The sequence below is a fragment of the Rhinatrema bivittatum genome, chromosome 14 (assembly GCF_901001135.1).
Source record: "Rhinatrema bivittatum chromosome 14, aRhiBiv1.1, whole genome shotgun sequence".
Classification (NCBI taxonomy): domain Eukaryota; kingdom Metazoa; phylum Chordata; class Amphibia; order Gymnophiona; family Rhinatrematidae; genus Rhinatrema; species Rhinatrema bivittatum.
This window is the reverse complement of record NC_042628.1, coordinates 80,871,431-80,895,266: the sequence shown is the minus strand read 5'-3', so window position 1 is coordinate 80,895,266 and position 23,836 is coordinate 80,871,431. Positions and strand designations below refer to the sequence as shown.

The following is a 23,836-nucleotide window of genomic DNA, read 5'->3' as shown; positions in this document are numbered from 1 at the left end:
ACTTGCTATGAATGATGGATGTGTGAGTTAGATTTTAATTGTCTAGACAGATGTTTATATACATTTGGTTTGAATAAACATATATATTGTAAGAGTAGTAGTTTCTCTGAGAGTATTGTGCTTTAATGAACAGAGAATAATTCTTTGAATCCCTTGTGGAAGACAGAATACCAGCAGGCAGGCTGGTGTCAGCACAAGGCGATATGAGGAGTGTCAATCTCTGTCTCCATCTGCTGGTACCTTGCACAACCTGTGGGGCAGGCTGGCCTGGCTGAACAGAGACTTAAAAGAACCCAATAGTCAACTGACCAAAGAAGAAAGCCTGAAGAACATCTCTAGAGGTCTTAATTTTAGCTTATAAAATACAATTTTAGTCCTATTCTTCAAATTCTCAGAGTCAACAGAGAATCCAAAATTTATCCTAAATTTCTGGCTTCTAAAACAATTGGTAAATGCAAACTATTAAACTCCAAGGCATTTAAACCATCCTTTCCCACCTACATCAATGAAGTCTTAGGCACATTTAAAGAGCATCCACTACTACCTAGCCAGTTATAAAAATGTTGTTTTAGATATTTACACAGAGAAGTCAGGAAAGCACCTATTCTTATCAGAAGTGATAAAAAAACAGCTGTCATTAGCATAGATAAAACAAATCAAACCTAAATAAGATTTTTCCCCATGGATGCAAATATATATAAATAAATAAAACCGCCAATATTGCTCTGCAGTACACCAGACGTAGTCACGCTGCCTTGTCCGATAAAAAAAACAGCCTAAAGCAGGATAAAACTTCACCCCAACCCTACTTTGAGGTCATGTGTAATTTAATTCATCTCCCTGTTTCACCATGGTTCAGTTTTATATATAAAGCATCCATCAGAGAAAGCAATAGTAACTCTGTATTGTGTGCTTTCCTGAACCCGTATTGTTCATCACCCAGAACTTCATCCAACTGTGCCAATACACATTGCTCAATCATTTCTTCTAAAGGTCCCAGCTTGGAAGCTTGTCCTGGAGGCAATGCGCCTTTTCTTCTATAGATTTATATTCTCCTCAGCCACTCCACAGTGGATTACATTAAAGTATGCAGGCATTTCAATTGCTTAGGCATACATCCCTCAGAAAAATGTATTGACTGCTTGTTTTAGAAACTCAGAAGCAGAACCCTTTAGGCCCTTCGCAAGATCAAACAGAGGGAAGAGTATCTCAGAGGTTCCCCCCCCCCCCACTGATTTAATCCTGCAATAAAACAAAACCATTCCTCTGCTGTTCAGCAAGGGAGAGAGCTGGAGGATGCCAGAGGTGTCCGACCCACAACAGCACTGACCGGAGGAAGGAGCTTACAGGGTTGTTCGTGTCCAGCCACGCCATCAACCCGAAAGGCCACGCTAGAAGAGATTCTGTGGCAGTTGCCATGACAACACAAAAACCCAGAGGGCCCGGGCTTGCTGCATTAAATATCACCTCGCCCAGCCCAAGCTGCCAAACCACGCTCTGCCCAATCTCCAAGTTCATACTCCCCTTTCTACCCTCCGCTCCACGTACAGACTCAATTATTTCCACCAAGCCTCTTCCCCTCTATTTAAAAAATGTAATTTCACTGATCCACCAATCTCAGCAAATTACAAAAACATACACAACAATTTTTATCTCAAACTCTCCTCGTGCCTCTGCTGACATCTACTAACAGTTACTCTTCTCCCATTTATCTCCACCTGTTCCTACCTTCCTGCCAAGAACTACTTTCCTCCTCCCTAGCTCGTATCCACCCCACCCTGTCCCTCCCCTGCGTGCTACACCACCCCTCATACACAAAACATCCACCACTCCTGCCCCTCGCTGGCTCTCATCCATTCCCACCTTCTCCTACCCACATGCCCTTAACCTGTTCACATCTAACCCCCTTCACCAGCTCACATCTACCTCTGCCCACCCCTCTTCTCTCCCCAGTCACACATTCACCTCCACCCTACTCCTACGAGTTTGCCCTTAACCCGTTCACATCTAACCCCCTTCACCAGCTCACATCTACCTCTGCCCACCCCTCTTCTCTCCCCAGTCACACATTCACCTCCACCCTACTCCTACGAGTTTGCCCTTAACCCGTTCACATCTAACCCCCTTCACCAGCTCACATCTACCTCTGCCCACCCCTCTTCTCTCCCCAGTCACACATTCACCTCCACCCTACTCCTACAAGTTTGCCCTTAACCCGTTCACATCTAACCCCCTTCACCAGCTCACATCTACCTCTGCCCACCCCCTCTTCTCCCCCCAGTCACACATTCACCTCCACCCTACTCCTACGAGTTTGCCCTTAACCCGTTCACATCTAACCCCCTTCACCAGCTCACATCTACCTCTGCCCACCCCTCTTCTCTCCCCAGTCACACATTCACCTCCACCCTACTCCTACAAGTTTGCCCTTAACCTGTTCACATCTAACCCCCTTCACCAGCTCACATCTACCTCTGCCCACCCCTCTTCTCTCCCCAGTCACACATTCACCTCCACCCTACTCCTACAAGTTTGCCCTTAACCTGTTCACATCTAACCCCCTTCACCAGCTCACATCTACCTCTGCCCACCCCTCTTCTCTCCCCAGTCACACATTCACCTCCACCCTACTCCTACAAGTTTGCCCTTAACCTGTTCACATCTAACCCCCTTCACCAGCTCACATCTACCTCTGCCCACCCCTCTTCTCTCCCCAGTCACACATTCACCCTCCACCCTACTCCTACGAGTTTGCCCTTAACCTGTTCACATCCATCCCCCTTCACCAGCTCACATCTACCTCTGCCCACCCCTCTTCTCTCCCCAGTCACACATTCACCTCCACCTCCACCCTACTCCTACGAGTTTGCCCTTAACCCGTTCACATCTAACCCCCTTCACCAGCTCACATCTACCTCTGCCCACCCCTCTTCTCTCCCCAGTCACACATTCACCTCCACCTCCACCCTACTCCTACGAGTTTGCAAAATTCTGCATCTCCCGTTTTTGAATTACTCTCACCTCTGTAGGGCTCAGTTGTTTTGTTCCAACATACGTGGCCCCAAAATGATAATTTGATTCTCCTATGGTGCTCAGTGCAATCGTGTGATTCACCTAAACAAGTAAACATGAAAAAATAAAAGTGACTCAAAACATACGTTAATTCCACAACCAACTTCCACAGATAATGTGCAGCAAAGCCCTGAATGTAACTTGCCTTGAGCTACCACTGAAAGGCATGAACTTAATTAAAATCTGCTGCTTTTTTTCCCCCCCCCAGTTTTCATTGGTGTTTACAAAACCACAGTTTAACAAACATCGTAAAAGCAGAAGCTTAACCAATAAACTGTTATAATAACTTAAGTGTTGTGCCCATTTCATTCAAGGTTTTACATAGGGTTCCTTCCACTCTCTGCCTGTCATGTTTTCTCAATCAGGGATAACCAGGCAAAATTATATCCCAAAGGCATACAGCGGCAAACAAAGCATCACGTAGGTCCAACGATCAGGAGCAAAGCTAGGCGAGATCATAATTTGCTCTAAACAGCTTTACGAGTTAGACTGTCTCCAAATCAGGCAAGGTTCCCACACAGGGAGAAACCATGTTTTATGGCAGTAAGTTTACTTACTGTCCAAACTGGGGGGGGGGGGTTCCTTGTCTCGTTGGTAGATAAGGCTGCTCCAAAATAAAGCTATTGGTAGCGATGCAAAAAATTGGTGACGTCTGATCTTGGTCCGGGAGTGGGAGGTTCAATAAAGCCGATTCTCTGGATATCTTGACTTATTTTGTGAAATCTGGGTTAAAACAGTAGATATCTGGTGCCAGAGAGTTTGACTAGCAGAGCAAGCCCCCCACATATGCAGGAAGGTACCTCGAGCAGAGCAGCTTATGGAGGAACAGAATTTGTGAAACCGAACCGGAGTAGACTACCACCTAAATAATAGTTTATATCCATTCTCGAGTAGTGTGGAGGCTATGGATGACTTCTTGGTAGACTGGAAGATAAAAAGCCAGTCATCTGCACCAATTGCTGGTCCGAAATCTTGTTTCCAAGCTTTCATGTGGGCTGGCTTGCTCTTTGGCTGTGCTTTTAGTAATGTATAGATTTTAGAAATCAATCCCTTCATGCTGTGAGCCTGGAAACAAGAGTCTTCAAAAAGGGATTTATTCAGGGAGAGATTTCACCTGCAGTTCAGAAATAAAATGTTTAATCTGGAGATAGGGAAGGAATTCAGATTGGGGGAGTGAAAACTCGCTAAAGGCTAGTGTCTTACCATTCACCAATATTTGCTCAAGTTGCATATCCCATAATTTGAAAGACGAGAGGGATAAGCAGGGAGCAAACAATTGGTTGTGAAATAGAAAAGTGGATTGAAAATAGGATGCTGGGCCTAACAAGTAATGTTTCCAGGCGGTCCATAAAGTTCTGGGTGTGGCAGGTTGTAGGACCTAAATTGGGGCATTGGCGCCAGGAACGCCAGGGGATGGCCTGCAGGGGCACATCTTGAAGATAAAAGGTTCTAATTAATTTAGACTTGTGCTACTCAATGATCAGGCGTAGCTGGGCAGCTGTATAGTACCCACTGTAGATTAGCTACCCCTAGGCCGCTTTCGGTTTTAGGCTGAAATAGAGTAGTACGTGCAACCCTAGGTCTACATTTCCAAAAGAACCTAAAAAGTTTCTTTTGCCAGGTTCGCAGGACCATAATTAGGTATGGATACTGGGAGAGTTTGAAATAAGTAGAGGAATCTAGGTAAGACGTTCATTTTTATTCTTGAGATCCTCTCTAGCCATGTTAGTGTGAGCCGGGCCCAGTTATCTAGGTCCTGACCCTACTTTCTTAAGTAATGGGATGTTGTTTAAAGAGTAAAGGTCCTCCGGGTATCTACCAATTTAAATGCCCAAGTATTTGAGTTTGTGCTGCACCCACTTGAACGAATGGTGCGATTGCAAGGTGCGAGTCGCAGGAAATGTTGAGGAGCTCTGACTTTTCCCAGTTGGAAACAGCGCTGAAAGACACCAGGTTAGATTCAGTTTTTGATAGTGAATTGTGAGGGTTGCTAATCGTAAATAAAATATCATCTGCAAACAATGATCTCTTGAATGACTGGGGTCCCAGGTTGAAGCTGGAAATGAGGGGGTTATTCCTTATGATTATGGCCAGGGGCTCTAGAAAAACAGCGAAGCGTGTGGGTGAGAGTGAGCAACCTTGTCACCCCTTTTGACTTCGGGTGTCCGAGTACCCGCTATTGATTTTTAAGACAAGCTTTGGGGTTATGATAAAGGGAGCTCAACCAATTCTGGAAGTGAGTCCCAAATCCCATTTTGTTTAAGGTTGTGAATAAGAATGGCCAGTGGACCATATCGAATGCCTTTTCAGCATCTATAGCTAGTAAGAGGATTGGAATATGGTTCTTATAGGCCTCCCATATAATGTTCAAAATGTTGTGAACATTGTCACTGGCCATTCTACCTGGGATAAATCCTGCTTGATCTTGATGGATGAATTGAGAAATGAAACAATTAAGACAGTCAGCCGGTATTTTAGCTAATAATTTAGGTCCAGGTTTATCAAAGATATTAGTCTGTATGAAGCACACATGGAAGAGTCGCGGCCGGGCTTAGCTATGACAGTAATGCCAGCCAAATTAGAATCTAGTAACAGAGATCCTCAATTACGCAGGCAATTATTTATTTGACATGTTTTGTATACCATCATTCGGTTTCGCCATCAGAACAGTTTACAATGCTCGTGAAATAAGATTGGTTACAAAAGTCAACACAGCAAAATGTCATAAAGAAGGAAGGTTTTGGGGTTTGATTGTTAGTTGATTACTTATAAAATAATTATTACATATTAACAATCTAATTTATTTTATTTATTTATTTGTGTTTTTCTATACCGGCATTCACGGATGGTCGTATCATGTCGGTTTACATATAACAAGGGGTGAGCAATACATTATAACGTACATAACTATAACCTGAGAGTATACATTACAAATTATAACAAGTGCACAGAAAAAGAAAAAGAAGTTACAATAAAACAGGGATGATTCTAACTGGGAGTAGAAAAAGAAGATGATAGAAGTTTAACATAAGTGGTAGAACGTTGCAGTAACTGGTAGTGTAGCAGGATAACTTTTACCTTAAACAACTATATTCAAAATGCAGCAAGCCAAGTGGTGGAAAAAGAAAACTAAAAAAAAAAATAAAAAAAAAATCTAATATCGCAATGTTCATACATGTGGTACTGTTGATACATATAAAAAGAAACTGTTGTTACATATAGGCTAGGGGTAGTGAGTGAGGTCAGTTGCACCTTGACTTATGTGTTCAAATGGCGGTAGTTATTTAATTGATTGAGGGACGGAGAGTTTTTCTTGGTGTTGGGTTGCTTGGTTGGATGGTGGTCTTGTTAATTGAGTGAGTTTAAGTAGGCTCTGGTGAAAAGCCAGGTTTTCAGGTCTTTTTTGAAAATGTTGATATTTGGTTGATTTCTTATTTCCATTGGTACCGAGTTCCATAGTGTGGGGCTGGTGATGGATATGGCTCTCTCGCAGGTTGTGTTTAGTTTTGTGGTTCTGGCGTGAGGGATTTTGAGGAGGCCTTTGTTCGTTGAGTGTAGGTTCCGTTTTGGAGCGTGGATTACAATGGATTTGCTTAGCCAGTTGTTTTGGTGTCCTTGGATTATTTTATGCAGGATTGTAAGTACTTTGTATTCTATACGGTATTTTATTGGGAGCCAGTGTAAAGAGATGAGAGTTGGTGTAATCCTTTTTTTGATCCAGTCAGAATTCTGGCAGCTGTGTTCTGTAGGATCTGGAGGGGGCGCATGGTAGCAAGTGGTAGGCCAAGGAGTAGAGCGATGCAGTAGTCTAGGTTGGAGAAGATGAGTAGTTGCAGGACTGTTCTGAAGTCATCCTGTGCAAGGAAGGGTTTAAGACGTCTGAGCGTCAGTAGTTTGTGGTATCCTTCCTTAATTTTGTTGGTTATGTGGGTTTTGAATGAAAGTTCTTTGTCTATGGTGATTCCTAGATTTCATGTATGAGTTACAGGTGAGATTAAGGTATTTGGGTTTTCTGTTTTAAGTGGTAACATGGGGGTGGTGGTGTTTTTGTCGAGAATGATTCAGTTTTTTCTATCTTTATTATGAGTTTCAAGTCAGTTAGATGCTGTTTGATTTCTGAGAGAGTTGTTTTCTCGTATGTATCTTCCAGCATATTCTGTATGGGGACCAATATTTGTATATCATCAGCGTATAGAAAGTGGGTCAAACCAGGGCGTTCTAGTGCGTGCCAGATAGGTAGTAGGTAGATGTTGAAAAGTGTAGCTGATAGGGCAGATCCTTGGGGCACTCCTGTGTTGAGGTTTACTTTATTCGTGAGACTGTTGTTGAACATTACTTGGAAATTTCTATGTGATAGGTAGGAGAAAAATGATTTTAATGTGGTATCCATGACTCCTATTTCAGCTAATCTTTTGTACCTTTTGTAGATGGACTACTATTGTAGGGGCAACCTTCTTATAAAATTTAGCTGTTGGGCCGTAAGGGCCTGGGGCCTTGCCAACCTTTAGATTTTTAATGGTGGCGAGGATCTCTGGGTAATTTTGCTATCCAGGGATTCCCTCATAGCCTCAGAAATTTGCGGTAAGGGGACAGAGTTCAACTAATTCTCTATCGCCTCTGTGTTTGAGGCATCAGCGCTGTATAGGGATTGGTAAAATGATAAGAATTGTGTCCCGATTTCCGTATTAGTGGTGAGGATCTGACCTGCGGCATTTTTGATCTTTAAAATGTATTCACTAGAAATTTGCTACTTTTTCTCCTCTCTCAAAATATTCCTGCTTGGTTATTTCCAAATAGTGGGCAATTCTAGAGGTCACTAGGCATTGCAGGTCCTCTCTATCCTTGACCAGCTGGGCAAAATCGTTTTTAGAATTATTTATAAAAGTGTTGATGTGAGAGAACTTGGATTTTTTGGCAAAGTGAGGTGCAGGCTGCTGCTTCCTGGCATTTCAAGAAGGAGGAGCAAGAAATAAACAAACCTCAGGCATAGGCCTTGAAGCAGTCCCAGACTGTAACCAGGGATACCACAGAGTGCTCATTGTCCAGAAAGAAGTCTTGGATAGCAAGGGTAACTGTTTTAATGTAAGCTGTGTCCTGTAGGAGGTAGTTATTAAGGCGCAAACATTTTTTCCCGCTATCGTACCGGTCAAACAAAATATCCATAGAAATAGGGACATGATCAGACCAAGAGATGATGCCTACTTCTACTTTTCTAATGTTATGAGTTAGCAATTTGTCCACAAAGTAGTAATCTATTCTTGTGTAAAGGTCATGTGTCGCTGATTAAAAAAAAGTGTAAGATCTTTCCAAATATGGGAAGATGCCTACTTTCCTTAAAGCTTGGCAACCATTTCTTGATTACGTTGCTCAACTGTAATATGATGCTTTATTCTATCCAGTGCTGTAGGGGGGAGAGCATTGAATTATAACATTTTGGGTGAGGATGTATCATACTAAACTGTCCATTTTTCTGTTTTAGCGGTGGCTTATCTCCTCTCTAAGCACTGTGAACTTTGATACATAGGCTTGACCGAGAAAAGGTCATCCTTTAGCCCCTAACAACTTCAGATCCTGCAGAAGATGGGGTCAAGCTCCGCTACGCCTGCGGGGATGGGAGATAGGGGGATTGTTTTATAGTTTGCATTCATAATGATACTGACTTAGCATTTCTATGTTAAAAGTTTAATAAAATTATTAATTTAAAAAAAAGTGTAAGATCTGGATTTGGGGTAGCGTAAGCGCCAGATATCAACCACAAGGGTTTACAAAGCAGCTGTGTGAGACTTATCTAAAGAGATCCTCCCAGTGCCAGATATTTTGTTTTCTGGCTGCTAATGCCACCAGACCCTTAGTTGAAAAATCACTGAAGCAAACCACAATATTACGATGGCGACTGGCAAGCGGAGCGCGCAATGTGCCCTGTCGAGCTTGGTATTAGAGGGGGGTTAGATTCAGCCTCAATGTTAGTAGGAACTGAGAAGCGTATGATTAGTGCTTTGCAGTCCTCATTCCCCGGCGACTCATTAAACCCCCTGAAACGCTGGTTGCTTCTTCACGCCCTATTTTCTAGGTCAGCCAATTTTATCTTTATAGTTTGATTATCTTCCTGCAGGTCGGTGCAAGTAGATTTAAGAGTTTTGGCCATTTCAGCCTGACAATCTAGACGGGTGTCCAGATCATCTACCCGCTTACCCAGTGTAGCTATGTCCTCCCATATTTCTGCCATATGCTTGAGCATTTCTTGTTGGTACATTTTTATGTCTTTTCTCAAGTTTGAGAACCATTCACGGAATTCTGTTCTGGTTGGTATGTCAGAGTCCGAGGTATCAGTGGGACCCGGGCGAGTCTCAGCTACCTCTTTGCGCGGTATGGCGGCGCCTTGAGTCTCACCGACGCCCTCGTCTTGTGCCTCTCCATCTTTGCGGTAAGAGTAACGCTTAAAATCGATATTTTTACGTTTGGAGGACATGCCATCGCTGGTGGAATTATGGCATTGCAAATGGCTATCACCGTGAGGTTGAGATCGGATTCACTAACATCGGATTGAAGCAGATTAAGCAAGCGGCGCTGGGAGCTCAGAATTTAGGCCGCCATCTTTGCCGATGACGTCACTTCTTCAAATCATCTGCTTCTATCCCAGGAAATTACATTGAGTTGTTTAATTCAAGGCATATACCCACAGCATCAAATTTCAATAACCTAAGAAAAACAATCACCAAACTTGTTCTCCTAAGATTAGTAGTGGAAGGAGAGCAGGAAAATTAGTGAGCATTTCCTGGGGCCCAGGAGTGGCAAAAAAGCCACAGGAACGTGCAAACAAAGTAAGGTGAAAGAAAAGAGAGCCAAGTTTGTTGGTCTGACCAACCTACAAAAAAGGCGCATCAGAGTCAAATTTCTTGACATTTCCCAGGCAACTCTGCGTAATATGCTGCTTCTTTCCTCCCCTAGACTGTTCATCTATTCTTCCTACTTACCACACCCTCCCACATCTACTCCTTTCCCATCTCCCACCTGCTTAGGCCCAGTTTTCACTTGCTGCAGTACGGTGGGTGAGTAGCTCTCCTCGTCCCTTATCTTTTGCTTTCTGCAATGCTCATCCCTCTAACTCTCTCCCTAATCCCACTGTGCTATTTAGAGTTAGACCACCCAGGCGCTCCCATTTTGTGCTTATAACCAATAGGCTGCAGGAGATGGTAGGAGCATAAGCTAAAATAAAAGTGCTTTCTGCCTGCTCCTGTTTGACTCGCACTCAGAGGGGATGATGCAATAAAACAAGCGTTACATTTTAACACTGGCTTTGGTTAATGTGCCCAGTAGATACCAGCAGTACCGCAGGATACAGTAAGCTAATGGGATAATTGAGCAGTAAAATATAAAAAGCACGCTAAAATATAAGTTAACTTGAAAAACCTGCACTAAGGCCGGAAAGTGCTTTAACAGGAGTAGGGAGGTAAGTACTTGAATTTGGAAGGAGGATGATCAAAACGGCCTTGTATACAAGACAGATGCTGGGCATAATTTCAAAGGGTAAGCTTTATAGGGCAGGCACATTCAGCTGAACAGTTTGCACTTTGGCACTGTGCACCCTGAATATCCGTATCCGCTGGGGGCAACTCAATTCCCAGTTCCTGCAAAATGAAGGGAATGAGCGGTTCTAGTTCCTCCTTTTGAAATAAGCAGAGCACCCGAGGATCGTCCCCCTCGAGGGGGGGGGGGGGGGTGTTAGGAAGCAATGGGTCAACATCCGGATCTGGAATTGGGACTGGCGGCGGCTGTGGCAGGACCCCCGGGACCACACTAACCGAGCCCTGGTCCTCCAGCATCTTCGAAGGTTGCGGAGGAGAAATTCGCGGGTTTTATGGTGGGGGGGGGGGGGCCCAAGGATGGATCTTCCTCCTGGTGTAAGCTGGCTAAATAGGATTTGTGCTTAAGAAGCACAAACTCCACGGAGAAACAACAGACTTCCAGGGAAGGGGGAGGGCAGGCACCCCCTCCGGGGCATGAGGGGGGGCTCAAACAGCTGAGCTGTGCAGGGTTGGCGCTGGTCAGCGGAGGCAGCGACTGAACTCTGCTGGAGCTGTTCACAGTTCTTAAAGAGTAACAAATACAAACTGCTCAGCTAAGCCAGGGGAAACCACTCCCTGAGAGGGTCCTGTTGTACAGTGGAGCGCTAGATACTGGGGGAGGGACTGGACCACCTGTATCACACCCCAGACGGTCACCGGGAAAAAGGGGCCTAGGATGGGCAAGCAGAGCGGAGAGACAGAACTCTCTCTGTGAGGGGAAAAAGGGAGAAAACTTTCAGAGTCCTCTCTTTATTTTCTTTTTAAACAAGAATTAAATACTTGCTTGATCCAGACCCTCAGGGAAACAAAGGGAAGAAGAAGGGGAACCTGCACCTGCTGGAGACAGACAAATACTGAAGGGCTGCAGGGTAGGCTCTGTCCTGATATAGGAGACCCTCACAGTTTTGGTCTGTCTCCACCTGCTGGACAGGAGGCTCAACCCACGGGCTGGACTGATCCGGGTACGTACAGGGAACTTACAATTGCAAATTAAACTCCTGTGTCCAAGGTGGAGCAATCTCATATTTCAGGTGGCCAAAGTTATTCTACTGCTGTGTCCAGAGTGGTAGAAACATCTGGACGCTACCACACTGAGCAAAGCATTAGTATAACACCGCTACTAAAAACGTGAGTTGTGTTTTACTCCTGCTGCCTCCCAGGAATTAGATCTCCCTCGTTAAAAGATAAATGTGCTTTAAAGCTGTCTGCCTAACACACCTCCGCGCTTTTCTGGGGAACAGCTAATGCCTTCTTTTACAGGGGATTTGCATGCACCCATGCTACATTTTACTCCTGTTTAACTCCCCTCCCCCCTCCCCCTTTTTTTTTAAAAAAGAGTTAAAACCCTTATTAAATACCAGGGTTAACTTACCGCAAAAAAAAATGCCTGATAAAGCAGGAGCAAAAACCTGCACTAATGTCAGCACGCCTCGTTACCTCCGCCCCAGAATCTGAATAGGCAGCCGGCACCTGCAAGCTGGCGGCTGGAAATGTCACATCTGGCCCTCCAGCTCCCGATTCATGAAACAGAAATAGCTCAGCACGTTTGATGAGTGGAGAGGACAGGCCTTCCCTTACCTGGAAGTGATTGCTGAGGCCTTTGTTGACAGTCAACTTCACCCCTTCCATCTGGACGGGATACAACTCTGAGGAGAAAGTATACAGACATCAGGGAATATTTTATGAAAATATTCATGCATCACTGGAAATTAAGAACATAAGAACGTAAGTGCCGTACTGGAGCCTAGCATTCTGTTCCAACAGTAATCAATCCAGGGCACAATCACATTTCTGTCTCTATTTTACTCTTACCAACCATCCCCAAACCAAGACTTCATCACATCCCCAACTATTCTTCTATCCTCTGCCAGCCCTCCACAACTGTTTTCCTCCCTTCACAGTCTGTGTCTTTCATTCTTTACTTCCACTTCTGCTCTGTGCTACTTTCCACCACTGCCTGGGGATAAGAAATTCTTCCACTTACACTGTTTCCCCCGCCTGCTGCAGGGCAAATGTTGCAGCCTCTGCTTTCCTCCTGCACCGCCTACTGGGAAGTGCTCTCTCTCTCTCATGTGGATGACACTAGGGAGGACAAGTTTGCATCTTTTTTTTTTTTTGAACAGGTTTTTATTAGAGGAGAGAACGATGCAAAAAAACCCAAAAAAACCCCCCAAACAAAAACTCACCAATAAGTGACTTGGTTACAATACAGACAAAGGAAAAGCTTGTACAAATATCGTCAAACCCAAAAGCCACCAAAGGCCCTGCAAGCAATACAGGAACCACTGCAACACAAAAGTGTTTGCTAAGAGGACCCTCCTTTTTAATCAATAATTTCCTTTAATTCCTCATTCATACATCACCATCAAATTACTTAAACAGATGACAAAATAATATTACTGGTCACAGCGTTAAAATAAAAGAATGAAGCAAGTAGTTACATCATATGGAGAAGTTTGGACTAGAGAAAAAAAATTATAATTCCGCTGCTTTAACAAACAAACAAAATCAACTAAAGTTATGATACAAGCGTTCTATAGAGGATTGGTTTCTCATGTCCACTTTCCAAAGATCTAAATTAGGCAAGCTATCAGCATTCCCGGTGGAGAAAATAGCTCTGAATCTTGCCAAGAAAGTTATGTTTCTCATTTTGGGACATCATCAAAACACTAAAAATATAACATCTTACCCGACCATACAAGGACGACCCATAACAATCAATCAATGAAGATAACCTGTGCCACCTTTCCAGAAAGCACTGCACTTGGGGCAGCCGGTTAATACGGCACCGCATTTCGAGCAAGTGTCAGAAGCCCAAAGTTTCATTTTGGCACCCTTTGCTCTAGTTATATAGACCCGGTGGAGGATCTTGAACCGGATCTCCCGTAAATTGGCCGCTTTTAAATGGCGGTAAAGAGCAGAAAATGCAGTCTGAACATCAGCTACAAGCAGCTGCTCAATATCCGTGTGCCATTGTTCCACTAGATGTGGAAGACTAAGTAGAGCACAGCAGTCGTTAATTTGTAATAACCGAGAGCATTAATTACTACATTTAGGTGTAGTGTAAAAAAAACCAAAAAAACTACTTCCGGATCAGAGAAAGCAATAGATCCGAAACTCCCCCTCCCAACTGAAGAACGACGACGACTAGCTTGAAGGTAGGCCAAAAAAATCCAAATTGAGAATATCCCAGTCTTCCTTTAACCGTGCAAAAGAACGACAAAACAAAATAATGGACTCTACAAACTGTCCAATATAAAAGAAACCCTTTGCTTTCCAATCTTGAAACACTTTATAATCTCTACCACTAGGAAGGCTCAAAAAGGGAGAAGTGAAAGGAGATTGCTTATTCAGGAGCCTCCACCACTTCTAGGTCTCAAAGCGCTTTAAAGCAAAACTTCCAACAATGAGTACCAGTTTTAGCGGCTGAGAGCAATGCAAGACATTTACAGGTTCCCAAGGGGATGTCAATTCAGACAAAAGATGATCTAGGTCAAACATGCCTCCCATAACACAAAATAGTTGACCCATTGAAGGAGTTTAGCCACCAAAACAAAAACATGGGAGTACATATAGGGGACATAAATGTTGACAAGCATAAATTCTCTTTCCAAATAAAGAGCCCAATACAATAATATAGCGGCCACTGTCAGAAAATTGCTTTTCAAATGCAAGAGACAAATTTTTATGCAAAAGAATCACCACACCTCGTTAACGGAAAAAGATGAAAAACAGCAGCCACCCACCCAATCTCTGCTTAATTTCCTACCTTCAAAATCATCTAGGCCAGTTTCTTGGAGAAAAACGATATTGGAGCCTCTTTCTCAGATCTGTTAAAACTTTCTTGCACTTAATTGGCGAGTGCAGGCCATCGACATTTAAAGGCCTGAAATGCACTTTTACCATCATGGCACAAAATAAGAGGTTAAATGCCTGATTAAAGAACTAAAACGATTCACAGCGGGTCCCACAGCTAGACCCATTGCCAAAAACTCTTCTCCGCAGCTTAGCCGATCAGAGTTAAAATAAACCAATTCACTATAAAGCACTGTAACCAGCAGGAAAAAAAACCAAACAAACCACACGCACACGCATCCCCTTCTTTCTCAAAGAAAGTGCCCCTTGATTCCCTAACAGGGATTCCATCTCCCGGGTCTGTGGTGCACAAGCTTCCTGAAGCTCCAAAGTTGTTCCTTCCTCAGCACTCTACGCCATCGATCCTGGAGATCTCCCGACATCCATGAAGAACAAGAATCCAAGATGATTAACCTTATAAAATGATTACAAAAGCCAAACCTTTATGGGTAATACGGAGAGGAAAGTAAACATGCACAGCCAATTTGCACTGATCAACTTGCATGCATGGAACGGTTCCAATTAAAAGGTAAAAAATTGATGTTCTCTCACCCAGCTGAGACAGAAAGCTCTGAACTTCCGAAGCAGTATGAATAAAGAGACTCGCCATTGTGGAATACTCAATCTCGCCGGAAACTGGAGAGTAAATTCACTATAAAAGCACTGTAACCAGCAGGAAAAAAAAACAAACAAACCACACGCACACGGTTGCAGCCGTAATATAACTTATATAGCTGCTTACAATATGGCGTTAGCTCTTTCCTTACTCTGTGAGAGTTACGATGGTAATCAGGAAGAATCAAGATTTTTATCATAAGAGTTCCTTGCACTTAAGGTAAGTAGCTAATAACTGTGCTTTATCAGTAAAGTTAAGTATTTTACAATAATCTGCCATGGCTTGTCTCCCAGCGCTCCCACTGGGCCTACTCTATGTGCCCATTCCACCAAGACTGCGCGAAACTTCAAGCTCACCTTGAGAGCATTCAGCAGCCAGGTCTTCAAGAATGACAACAATTCTTCCATCTGTACTTTCTCAGAAAACCCCACGATATGCAGGTTGATTCTCCTGCTCCATTTTCCAAGACATCTAACTTGGCTGTGGTGGCTTTGCGTTGGGCCTGGAGATCCGCAATTGCTGCGTTTCCCTGTATCAAGTTGCATTTCATGTTTCTCCACTTTCTCGAAAACCTCCAATGCAAACAATCTATAACTCTTGAGCTGCTCCTTAAGATCATCCATAGAACATAAGAACATGCCATACTGGGTCAGACCAAGGGTCCATCAAGCCCAGCATCCTGTTTCCAACAGTGGCCAATCCAGGCCATAAGAACCTGGCAATTACCCAAACACTAAGAAGATCCCATGCTACTGATGCAATTAATAGCAGTGGCTATTCCCTAAGTAAACTTGATTAATAGCAGGTAATGGACTTCTCCTCCAAAGTACTTATCCAAACCTTTTTTGAACCCAGCTACACTAACTGCACTAACCACATCCTCTGGCAACAAATTCCAGAGCTTTATTGTGCGTTGAGTGAAAAAGAATTCTCCAATTAGTCTTAAATGTGCTTCTTGCTAACTTCCATGGAGTGCCCCCTAGTCCTTCTATTATTCGAAAGTGAAAATAACCGAGTCACATCTACCCATTCAAGACCTCTCATGATTTTAAACACCTCTATCATATCCCCCCTCAGCCGTCTCTTCTCCAAGCTGAAAAGTCCTAACCTCTCTAGTTTTTCCTCATAGGGGAGCTGATCAATTCCCTTTATCATTTTGGTTGCCCTTCTCTGTACCTTCTCCATCGCAATTATATCTTTTTGAGATGCGGCAACCAGAATTGTACACAGTATTCAAGGTGCGGTCTCACCATGGAGCGATATAGAGGCATTATGACATTTTCCATTTTATTAACCATTCCCTTCCTAATAATTCCTAACAGTCTGTTTGCTTTTTTGACTGCCGCAGCACACTGAGCCAATGCTTGCAGTTTGGATAACTGTTCAGTTATTGCCGTTGAGCCCGCTTTAGAAATATCTATGATCGTGGCCTTGGTCAGGCCCTCCGCAGATTGTGACAACTCTGGTGCCATGTTTTTTTCTTCAAGCAAAGGCCTGGATTTGTCTGCTCGGCATGTCTTCAATCAATCGATAAACAAAATTGTCCATAAATCTTGTAGAATACGTTTTTGCACTTTGTAGGGTTGATGCACAAAATTGGCTAAAATAATGAAGGATTCTTTGTGGATGCCCAGGGAAAAAGTGAAAGCTGCTTTCTACCCGACTGATGTCATCCCCAGAATCCCCCACAAGTTTGCATCTTAACTGTTGTGAAACCACACAAGGTTTCCATAGGAAAATCGGTTCTTACCTGATAATTTTTGTTCCTGTAGTATCACAGATCAGTCCAGACTCCCAGGTTTTGTATCCCTGCCAGCAGATGGAGACAGATAAAGTTTTATTTAAACTGCTATATATTGTAATGCGCCACCTACAGTCGTCAGTATGGAACTATATCCAAGCCAAGATGCCAAAACTAAAACAAATTTTAAAAAACAGCCCACCCTAATTTCCACAAAACAAGAGAGTGGTGACCCTGTAATGTGCTAAGAGTAGAATAAAAAAAAACAACAAAAAACCCACCAGCTCAGTGACCTGTTAACAACTTTACAGTAACTCCTACCTAAACTATAAACACAGACAACTCTCCCCCCTTATACCATGAGTGGGTGTCTGGACCGATCTGTGGTACTACAGGAACAAAAATTATCAAGTAAGAACCACATTTCCTTTCCCTGCACGTACCCAGATCAGTCCAGACTCCTGGGATGCACCTAAGCCCATTAAACTGGGTGGGACCTGGAACCCGCTCACCAAAACCAAACCACAGTCCAAGCCCCAACAGCCAATCGATGGGGTCTGGCGAAAGTGTGCAGCAACTTCCAAGTCACTGCCCTGCATATTTCTTGCGGCAACACCTGTTGGGCCTCAGCCCAAGAGGCTGCCTATGAACGTGTCAAATGAGCCCTCAAACCTTCAGGCACCGACCAGCCCTGGAAACATACGCCAATCTGATTGCCTGTTTGAACAAACGCACAATCGTAGCTTTGGAAGCTTGACGCCCCTTCCTTGGACTATTCCATAAAACAAAAAGGTGGTCCGACGTACTCTCTTGGGTCCAATGATTTGCGATTCAGGAAGTCCGCCTGTACATTGTCCACCCCGACAATGCACAACACAGCTATCCTCTCCAAATACTGCTCTGCCCAGAGGCCCAATTCTTGCGCTTCCTGTGCCACTGCTTGACTCTTGGTTCCACCATGGCGGTTGATATAAGCCACCATAGTCGAATTGTCCATCAGAACTCTAACTACTTCATACTCTTGGAAGAAACGCACGTAAAGCTAATCGTACTGCTCTTGTCTCTAACCGATTGATAGACCAAGAAGCCTCTTTCTTCGACCACCAGCACTGGACCACCTGATCCTAACACATACGTCCCTAGCCTGAAAGACTGGCATCAGTAGTGACCAACCCCCAATCCGGAACTGTCAGAGGCACTCCCCAATCCAGATTGACCTGAAGTAGCCAACCAGAGAGTCTGTTCCTGCGTTTCCCCTCTATAGGAAGAGGGACCTGACAAAGGATTCCATGGGGAGAAGAGAGCCCTCTGGAGAAGTTGCATATGTGCAAATGCCCAAAGGACCAAGGTTGAAGCCATAGAACCCAGGACCTGCAAATAATTCCAACAGGCGGCAAATTTGCCCCTCAAGCTTCCGCAACCAGTCCTCCAGGAGGAATACACTCCTCTTCCTTGTATCAAACCATGCCCCTAAATATTCCAGGGACAGAGAGGGAACAAGCTGGTTTTTTGGAAGATTCACCACCCAGCCTAGTGATGTCCAGCACTTTTTGCACCGACCACTGACAGAGATCCTTTGATGAGATCCTTCCCTTAACACCTCTGCCACCACCAGCATCACCTTGGTGAACGTACGTGGTGCTATTGCTAGGCCAAAAGGAAGGGCTTGAAACTGAAGATGCCTCCCAAGAATCATAAACTGTAGAAATGTTTGGTGGTCCGGCCTGATGGCTATGTGCAGATAAACCTCTGTCAGAGCTAGACACGCCAAGAACTCAGACTGTTGCAATTTCTGACCTTAACGTTTCCATGCGAAACTGCGGAATTCTGAGGGTAAAATTTACCTTCTTTAAATCCAGGATAGGCCTGAGAGACCCTTCCTTCTTTGGAATTACAAAATTGATCATAAAAGGCAACAGCTCCATACGCCACTGCTGCTTCCAGCCGATCTGCCTGCTTCACTTCCGTTGCTCCTGCAGGATGTGATTCCTGCAATTGTTGGACCCACTGGAGGCACGCCCTCTGCACCAGACTGCTGCACATTTACCCTCTGTCCATTACGGCTGCAACCTCAAAAATCTGCTTGAAATGGAGCTTCAACGTTTGATCCTGTACATCCCTCAATGCGGTGGTGCCCGCTACCGGAAGAGTAATTTTCTTCATGATTGCCGAGGCATCCACCTTGGGCAGACACAACTCCAAGACGTTCTCCAGTAAAGGATCAAGCTTCTCCATAGATCTTCTGACTTGCAGACTGGACACAAGAGTATCCCACTCCCTGACCACCAGCTTCTTCACAGACTTGTGGGAGAGAAAAGCTTTAGCTGGCCTTCTCAAGCCATCCAAAATCGGATCTGCGCCCTCCAAGTCCGGCTTTTCCTGTGGCACCTTGATTCCAAGCTCCTCAATAACCTGTGGAATCAGCTGTCCAAGTTCCTCTTTGTGAAAGAGGCGAACCGCCTTGGAATCGTCCCCTTCAGCTACAGGCACCTCATGCAGATCCTCAATCAAGTGCAGTGCATCCTGCAGTGGAGTCTCGCCTGGGACCACCCCAGGGACCTCCTGCTGATCCTCCGTGTCATCCTGTGGGTCCCCCCAGAACCCAAAGCCAAGCCAAAAAGGTGCCTAGGTCCGTCAGCACGCTCTTAGCAGGATTAAATTTTGGTTGCGCTAATTTAGAAACATCCCACCCCCTGAGGTCGAGAGTCACCTTGCATTCTGATGCTTTCCTGGCCAGAAAAGCCTTGTGCATCAGGAGATGAAACAGAAGAAAAAGCCTGGCAGAGCACAACTCGTACCTAGACATAGAAGCCCGCTGGGGCCCTTATGTTAAATCATAATCCCCCTGGGATCCCTTTTTCTCTTGATGTTAGGTTACTGTGGTCTATCTCGGAAACTTCAGCAGGACCATATAATATATCCCTGTTAATTTCTGCTACATGAATCTCTTGCAGTGTAACAAGGCGGTCATTATATTTTCCTCTCTCAAGCTGGGGGGGGGAGGGAGGGTTTTTTGGGAATGAACACTAGGAAATGTTATACTGTACATAGTTAAGGGGGAACAGTATGGATCTTTTATACATGCGTGTATTAGATAACATTGTTTACTTTGTGCTGTTGGTATTGTATTAGATGAGTGTTAGTGTGAACCCGTCTAAAATGTGTTGTACTTGTTTTCAGTATGAATAAAAATGTTATTTACAAAAAAAAAACAACCCAGAAAAAAAGCCTGAGTCACCAGACTCGATCCAACTTCCGCGGGCACTGCATTCAGAGGGAAATCTTCCCCCTTCAAGGTCATCCTGAACCATCCCAGTACCCAAAGCAGCTGGGAAGCAACAGAGAAGACCCGGACTCCCCTGAACGTGCAGGAGACTGCATGGCCGGCCGCACGGCAGCATCCAAAATGGCCACTGACCCACCTCCCATCCCCGGGCTGGCACGGCATGCCGAAGATGCAGCAAAAAAGTGAGAGAAAGGCTCTGCTGACGTGCCTTCCCCACCAATAGTACACCCGACGCATCGGATGGAGTAACTTAGCTGCGACCACCTCCCCGCAGGCCCAGCAAAGCGCAGCACACGGCGTAACCAAAAACACGCACCGAAAACAGCCCCTCTCAGCTCCGCTGAAAAGACAGATGCCAGGAAAAAACCACTGCACCCCCTGGGTCACCTGACCTCCCTGAACAAAGGAGCAAAACAGCAGCAGAGGGGAAAAAAAAATCACTTTTTTGTTTTTTTTTTAAAGAAAAATCTTTACTAGGAAAAGGAGGGAGGCCAAAAGAAATAATATACTTCCCTGTGTCCTTGATGGAGCAGACAGGATCGCCAGCGGGTCACAGCGCTGCGGACCACTAGTTGTCAGACACTGTTAACAGGATCGAGCTAAAGGGTCACTAATCCCCTGCTTGTCTGCCTCGACCAGGGAGTATAGCCCCACCAGGACCTCACAACTCCCTGGGAGGCTCCTTCTGAAATATCTTCAGGTCTTCTTTTCTACTCAGACTGCATGTTTTGCACTATCTGCCATCTGCTGGCGACAGGAAAATACTGAAGGACCGCAGGTGGCACTCTCCATTATTTAGCAGTTTCAATAAAACTTTGTCTCCATCTGAGATGAGATTGATACGGTCTTAAAATTTATCCATCAACTCCAAGGGCACTGTTTTTTATTGTTATTTTATTGTAGAATATTAGCATATCCATTTGATAATGATTGATGGTGTGTTCTTTATTATGTTTTTGTAAACCGACATGAAGTTAACGCGAATGTTCGGTATATAAAAGTGATTAAATAAATAAATCTGCTGGTAGAGGTACAAAACCCAGGAGTCTGGACTGATCTGGGTATGTACAGGGAACTTTATTTGCAATGAAATACCAGGAAATTTGTGCTCTAAAAAGAAGAGCACGAGAAGAGCGCCAACAGTTGGTTCAGAATATGGCCACTCAAGTAATAGGGGGACTCTGAAATAAAGAACGCACTACTCTTATTACATATGCTTCGTTTGTTGCTAGTGTATTAAATTTAAGCTTTTGTCTACTGTACATGTATGTTGATAATCAGGGACCTGAATACTTAATAAGCTCTTAAGATTCAGTGTAGACCAGGATCCTTTCAGGATTCCAGCACTGCTGCAAGCTAGGCTAATGTCAATGCAAAATTCAGTATTTAGTTATGTTGCGTCCACTTTGTGAAATAAGATTTCCTTAGAAATAAGGGAAACTATCAAATTCCTTAAGCTGCTCAAAGCCTGAAGGATGTGCATGTGGTATTGTGCAAGATGACTTATCTTAATGTAGTCTGTCTTATTTTCCATCATTGTATGCAATTAGTGGAGTGTCCGACAACTTGAATTGGGCTTGCCTATTTTCTATATGACATTGTGTTGTATGGAAAGGGTCTGTTTTGGAGTGGTTGTGGGCTGGGTTTAATTTTAGTGTAAACCATTTAGTAAGTAACTGGATTAAGCAGTACATGATAAATAGGAAAAAAAAAAAAAAAAGAGTGCTCACCTTTGCACTTCCTGTGACACTCCTCAAAAGTGCCTGGGTTGGGTAATCTGTCTGTCTTTTCTTCTCGCGGTTTGTCTTGTACTGTATTCAGTCCAGTAACAGGGGGGAGAGTGAATCCAGGTGGAACAGACACCAGTCCAGGACTTGGCCCTGTTGCTGTCAAAGGCAAGCTTGAGGAACTAGCTGCTAGGACGTTTCCCATTTTTACCTGAAGATAGATAAACGATTTACCACTTTATCTGGTCAGCCAAATGTACAGAGGATCTGCAGAGCTATCAATTCAAGCTAAAGCAGAGAAACAACAAGACGTTTAGCAAGATTACACATAACTGAACGTATCACATTCCTTGCTTCTGCCATGATCGTTTGTGTAAATAAACAACATATGCTAGTCTCAAATTAGCATTCGGAAAGAGGCCCCAGACCTGGTGCACTTAGCCTCAGTTAGGAAGCTGGGGTAAACTAAGAACGTTTCCCAGAAAAACACTCGTTCCAAAGCAAGCAGTAAACATTTACCTCTCCTCCCGCAGGTGCTGGGCTGCCCCAGGCCTCCCTTGGACCGTTTTCTCTCTTGACTGCACCTCACTACCCGCCGGCTCTAGGCCACTCTTATCCCGTGAGGATCCGAGCCAAGAAGTCGGACACAAATCTTGAGCTAAATTGCAGCCCCTAAAGGGGGGGAAAAAAAGAGTTAATTCTCAGGAAAATAAAGAGAAGCCGTTTGCAACCTTTCTGCCTGGCTTTCTTTCTTTCTTGCAGCTCTGCTTATTACTCGTGTCCTTGGGGGTTCCACATGATCCTATTTCCCGGGCTTCCTCTTCAGCGCTCCTTGCTGTCCCTCGCTATCCACAAGCAATCCTGCATTTCTCTTCCTCTCCCTCACCCCGTCTTGCACCTTCTCCATCATCATCATGCGCTTCTCATCCCTCCCCCCAACTTTCTGGCAGCTCTTTCCCGGTGGCTCCCAACAGCAGCCTGCGCTTTGCTGGCGGCCGCAGGGCAGATGACAAGCGGGCATCTCGCGCTTACCCAACTGCAGGAGACCGGGCAGTACCGCAATATCCACGGCTTGCTCCCAACGTGCAGGACAACCTAGCCCTACTGCAGCGCATGTCTCGCCCGCCACCGCGGCATCATTGGTCAATCGAACTAGAACGGAGACGAGCTCCGATTTCCATTGGCTTCCCCTCCGGCTTCATTCGAAAGAAGCGTGTGCAGTCGGATAAGCTTTACTAGCCTGCTGCGCACTGATTGGCTGCCAGGAACTGCCCGTCCCAAAGTCATTGAAAAGAAACCCTTACTGAAGGGGCGGGCCTTACAGAGCAAGTCGAACCCGCATTGGTCGCCCTTCTCTCTCCCCCGTTCTCTGACGGATATCTGTGGGCGGTGACGTTTCCCTTTCCCGAGCTGATTGGCTGCGGCTAAGGAGTCGATGCGGGGCCGAGGACGCTAAGGTCAGGCGCCTGCTACCCATGATGCTCGGCGCAAAGATGATAGAGTTTCTCTTGCGTTCGCTTACCATAGAGGCTGTGCTTGGTGTTTGGTTAGGAAGAGTTTGCTCCTCCCCTTCCTTTGAGCTGAAGGTGACATAAGTAACTCCACCCACCTTATGCTGCACGTAATCAGCCCTGGGAACCGGGCAGCTCTGCTCTCGCAGAGATGAGCGAGGGCTTCCTGTTTGTTCTGTCCTCCTGCAGCCCGACTTCCGGGGGGTGGGGGATGTACTTTTTATACGACTGTAGCACTTATATAAATCAACAGTAACATATTCTATTTTATTTCACTTTATATATTTATTGCTCCGTTCACCCCTTCTTTATTTTCCTACTCCAAGTTAAGGCTTCCTTGTTATAATGTAACTGTATGCTCTGTATCTCTTGTTGATTGGTTAATTGTATATTCTACTTAGTTCATTGTAAACCGAATTGATTTGATTTGTATCAAGAAAGTCGGTATATAAAAGCCTTAATA

The 23,836-nt window shown here is 44.6% G+C and overlaps 1 protein-coding gene across 1 annotated transcript in view; it reads right to left on the bottom strand.

Moving 5' to 3' along the window:
• Nucleotides 1-23,129, bottom strand: part of TOMM40 (translocase of outer mitochondrial membrane 40) — a 53,249-nt gene extending 30,120 nt beyond the window's left edge. The window contains exons 1-5 of the mRNA XM_029576344.1: nt 22,895-23,129; nt 22,382-22,534; nt 21,866-22,073; nt 12,216-12,283; nt 3,022-3,114 (exon numbers count right to left, since the gene is read on the bottom strand). Coding sequence (XP_029432204.1) covers nt 3,022-3,114; nt 12,216-12,283; nt 21,866-22,067 — 363 coding nt within the window. The 5' untranslated portion in view covers nt 22,068-22,073; nt 22,382-22,534; nt 22,895-23,129. The remainder of the gene's footprint in view (nt 1-3,021; nt 3,115-12,215; nt 12,284-21,865; nt 22,074-22,381; nt 22,535-22,894) is intronic.
• Between the last annotated feature and the right edge of the window lie 707 nt (nt 23,130-23,836).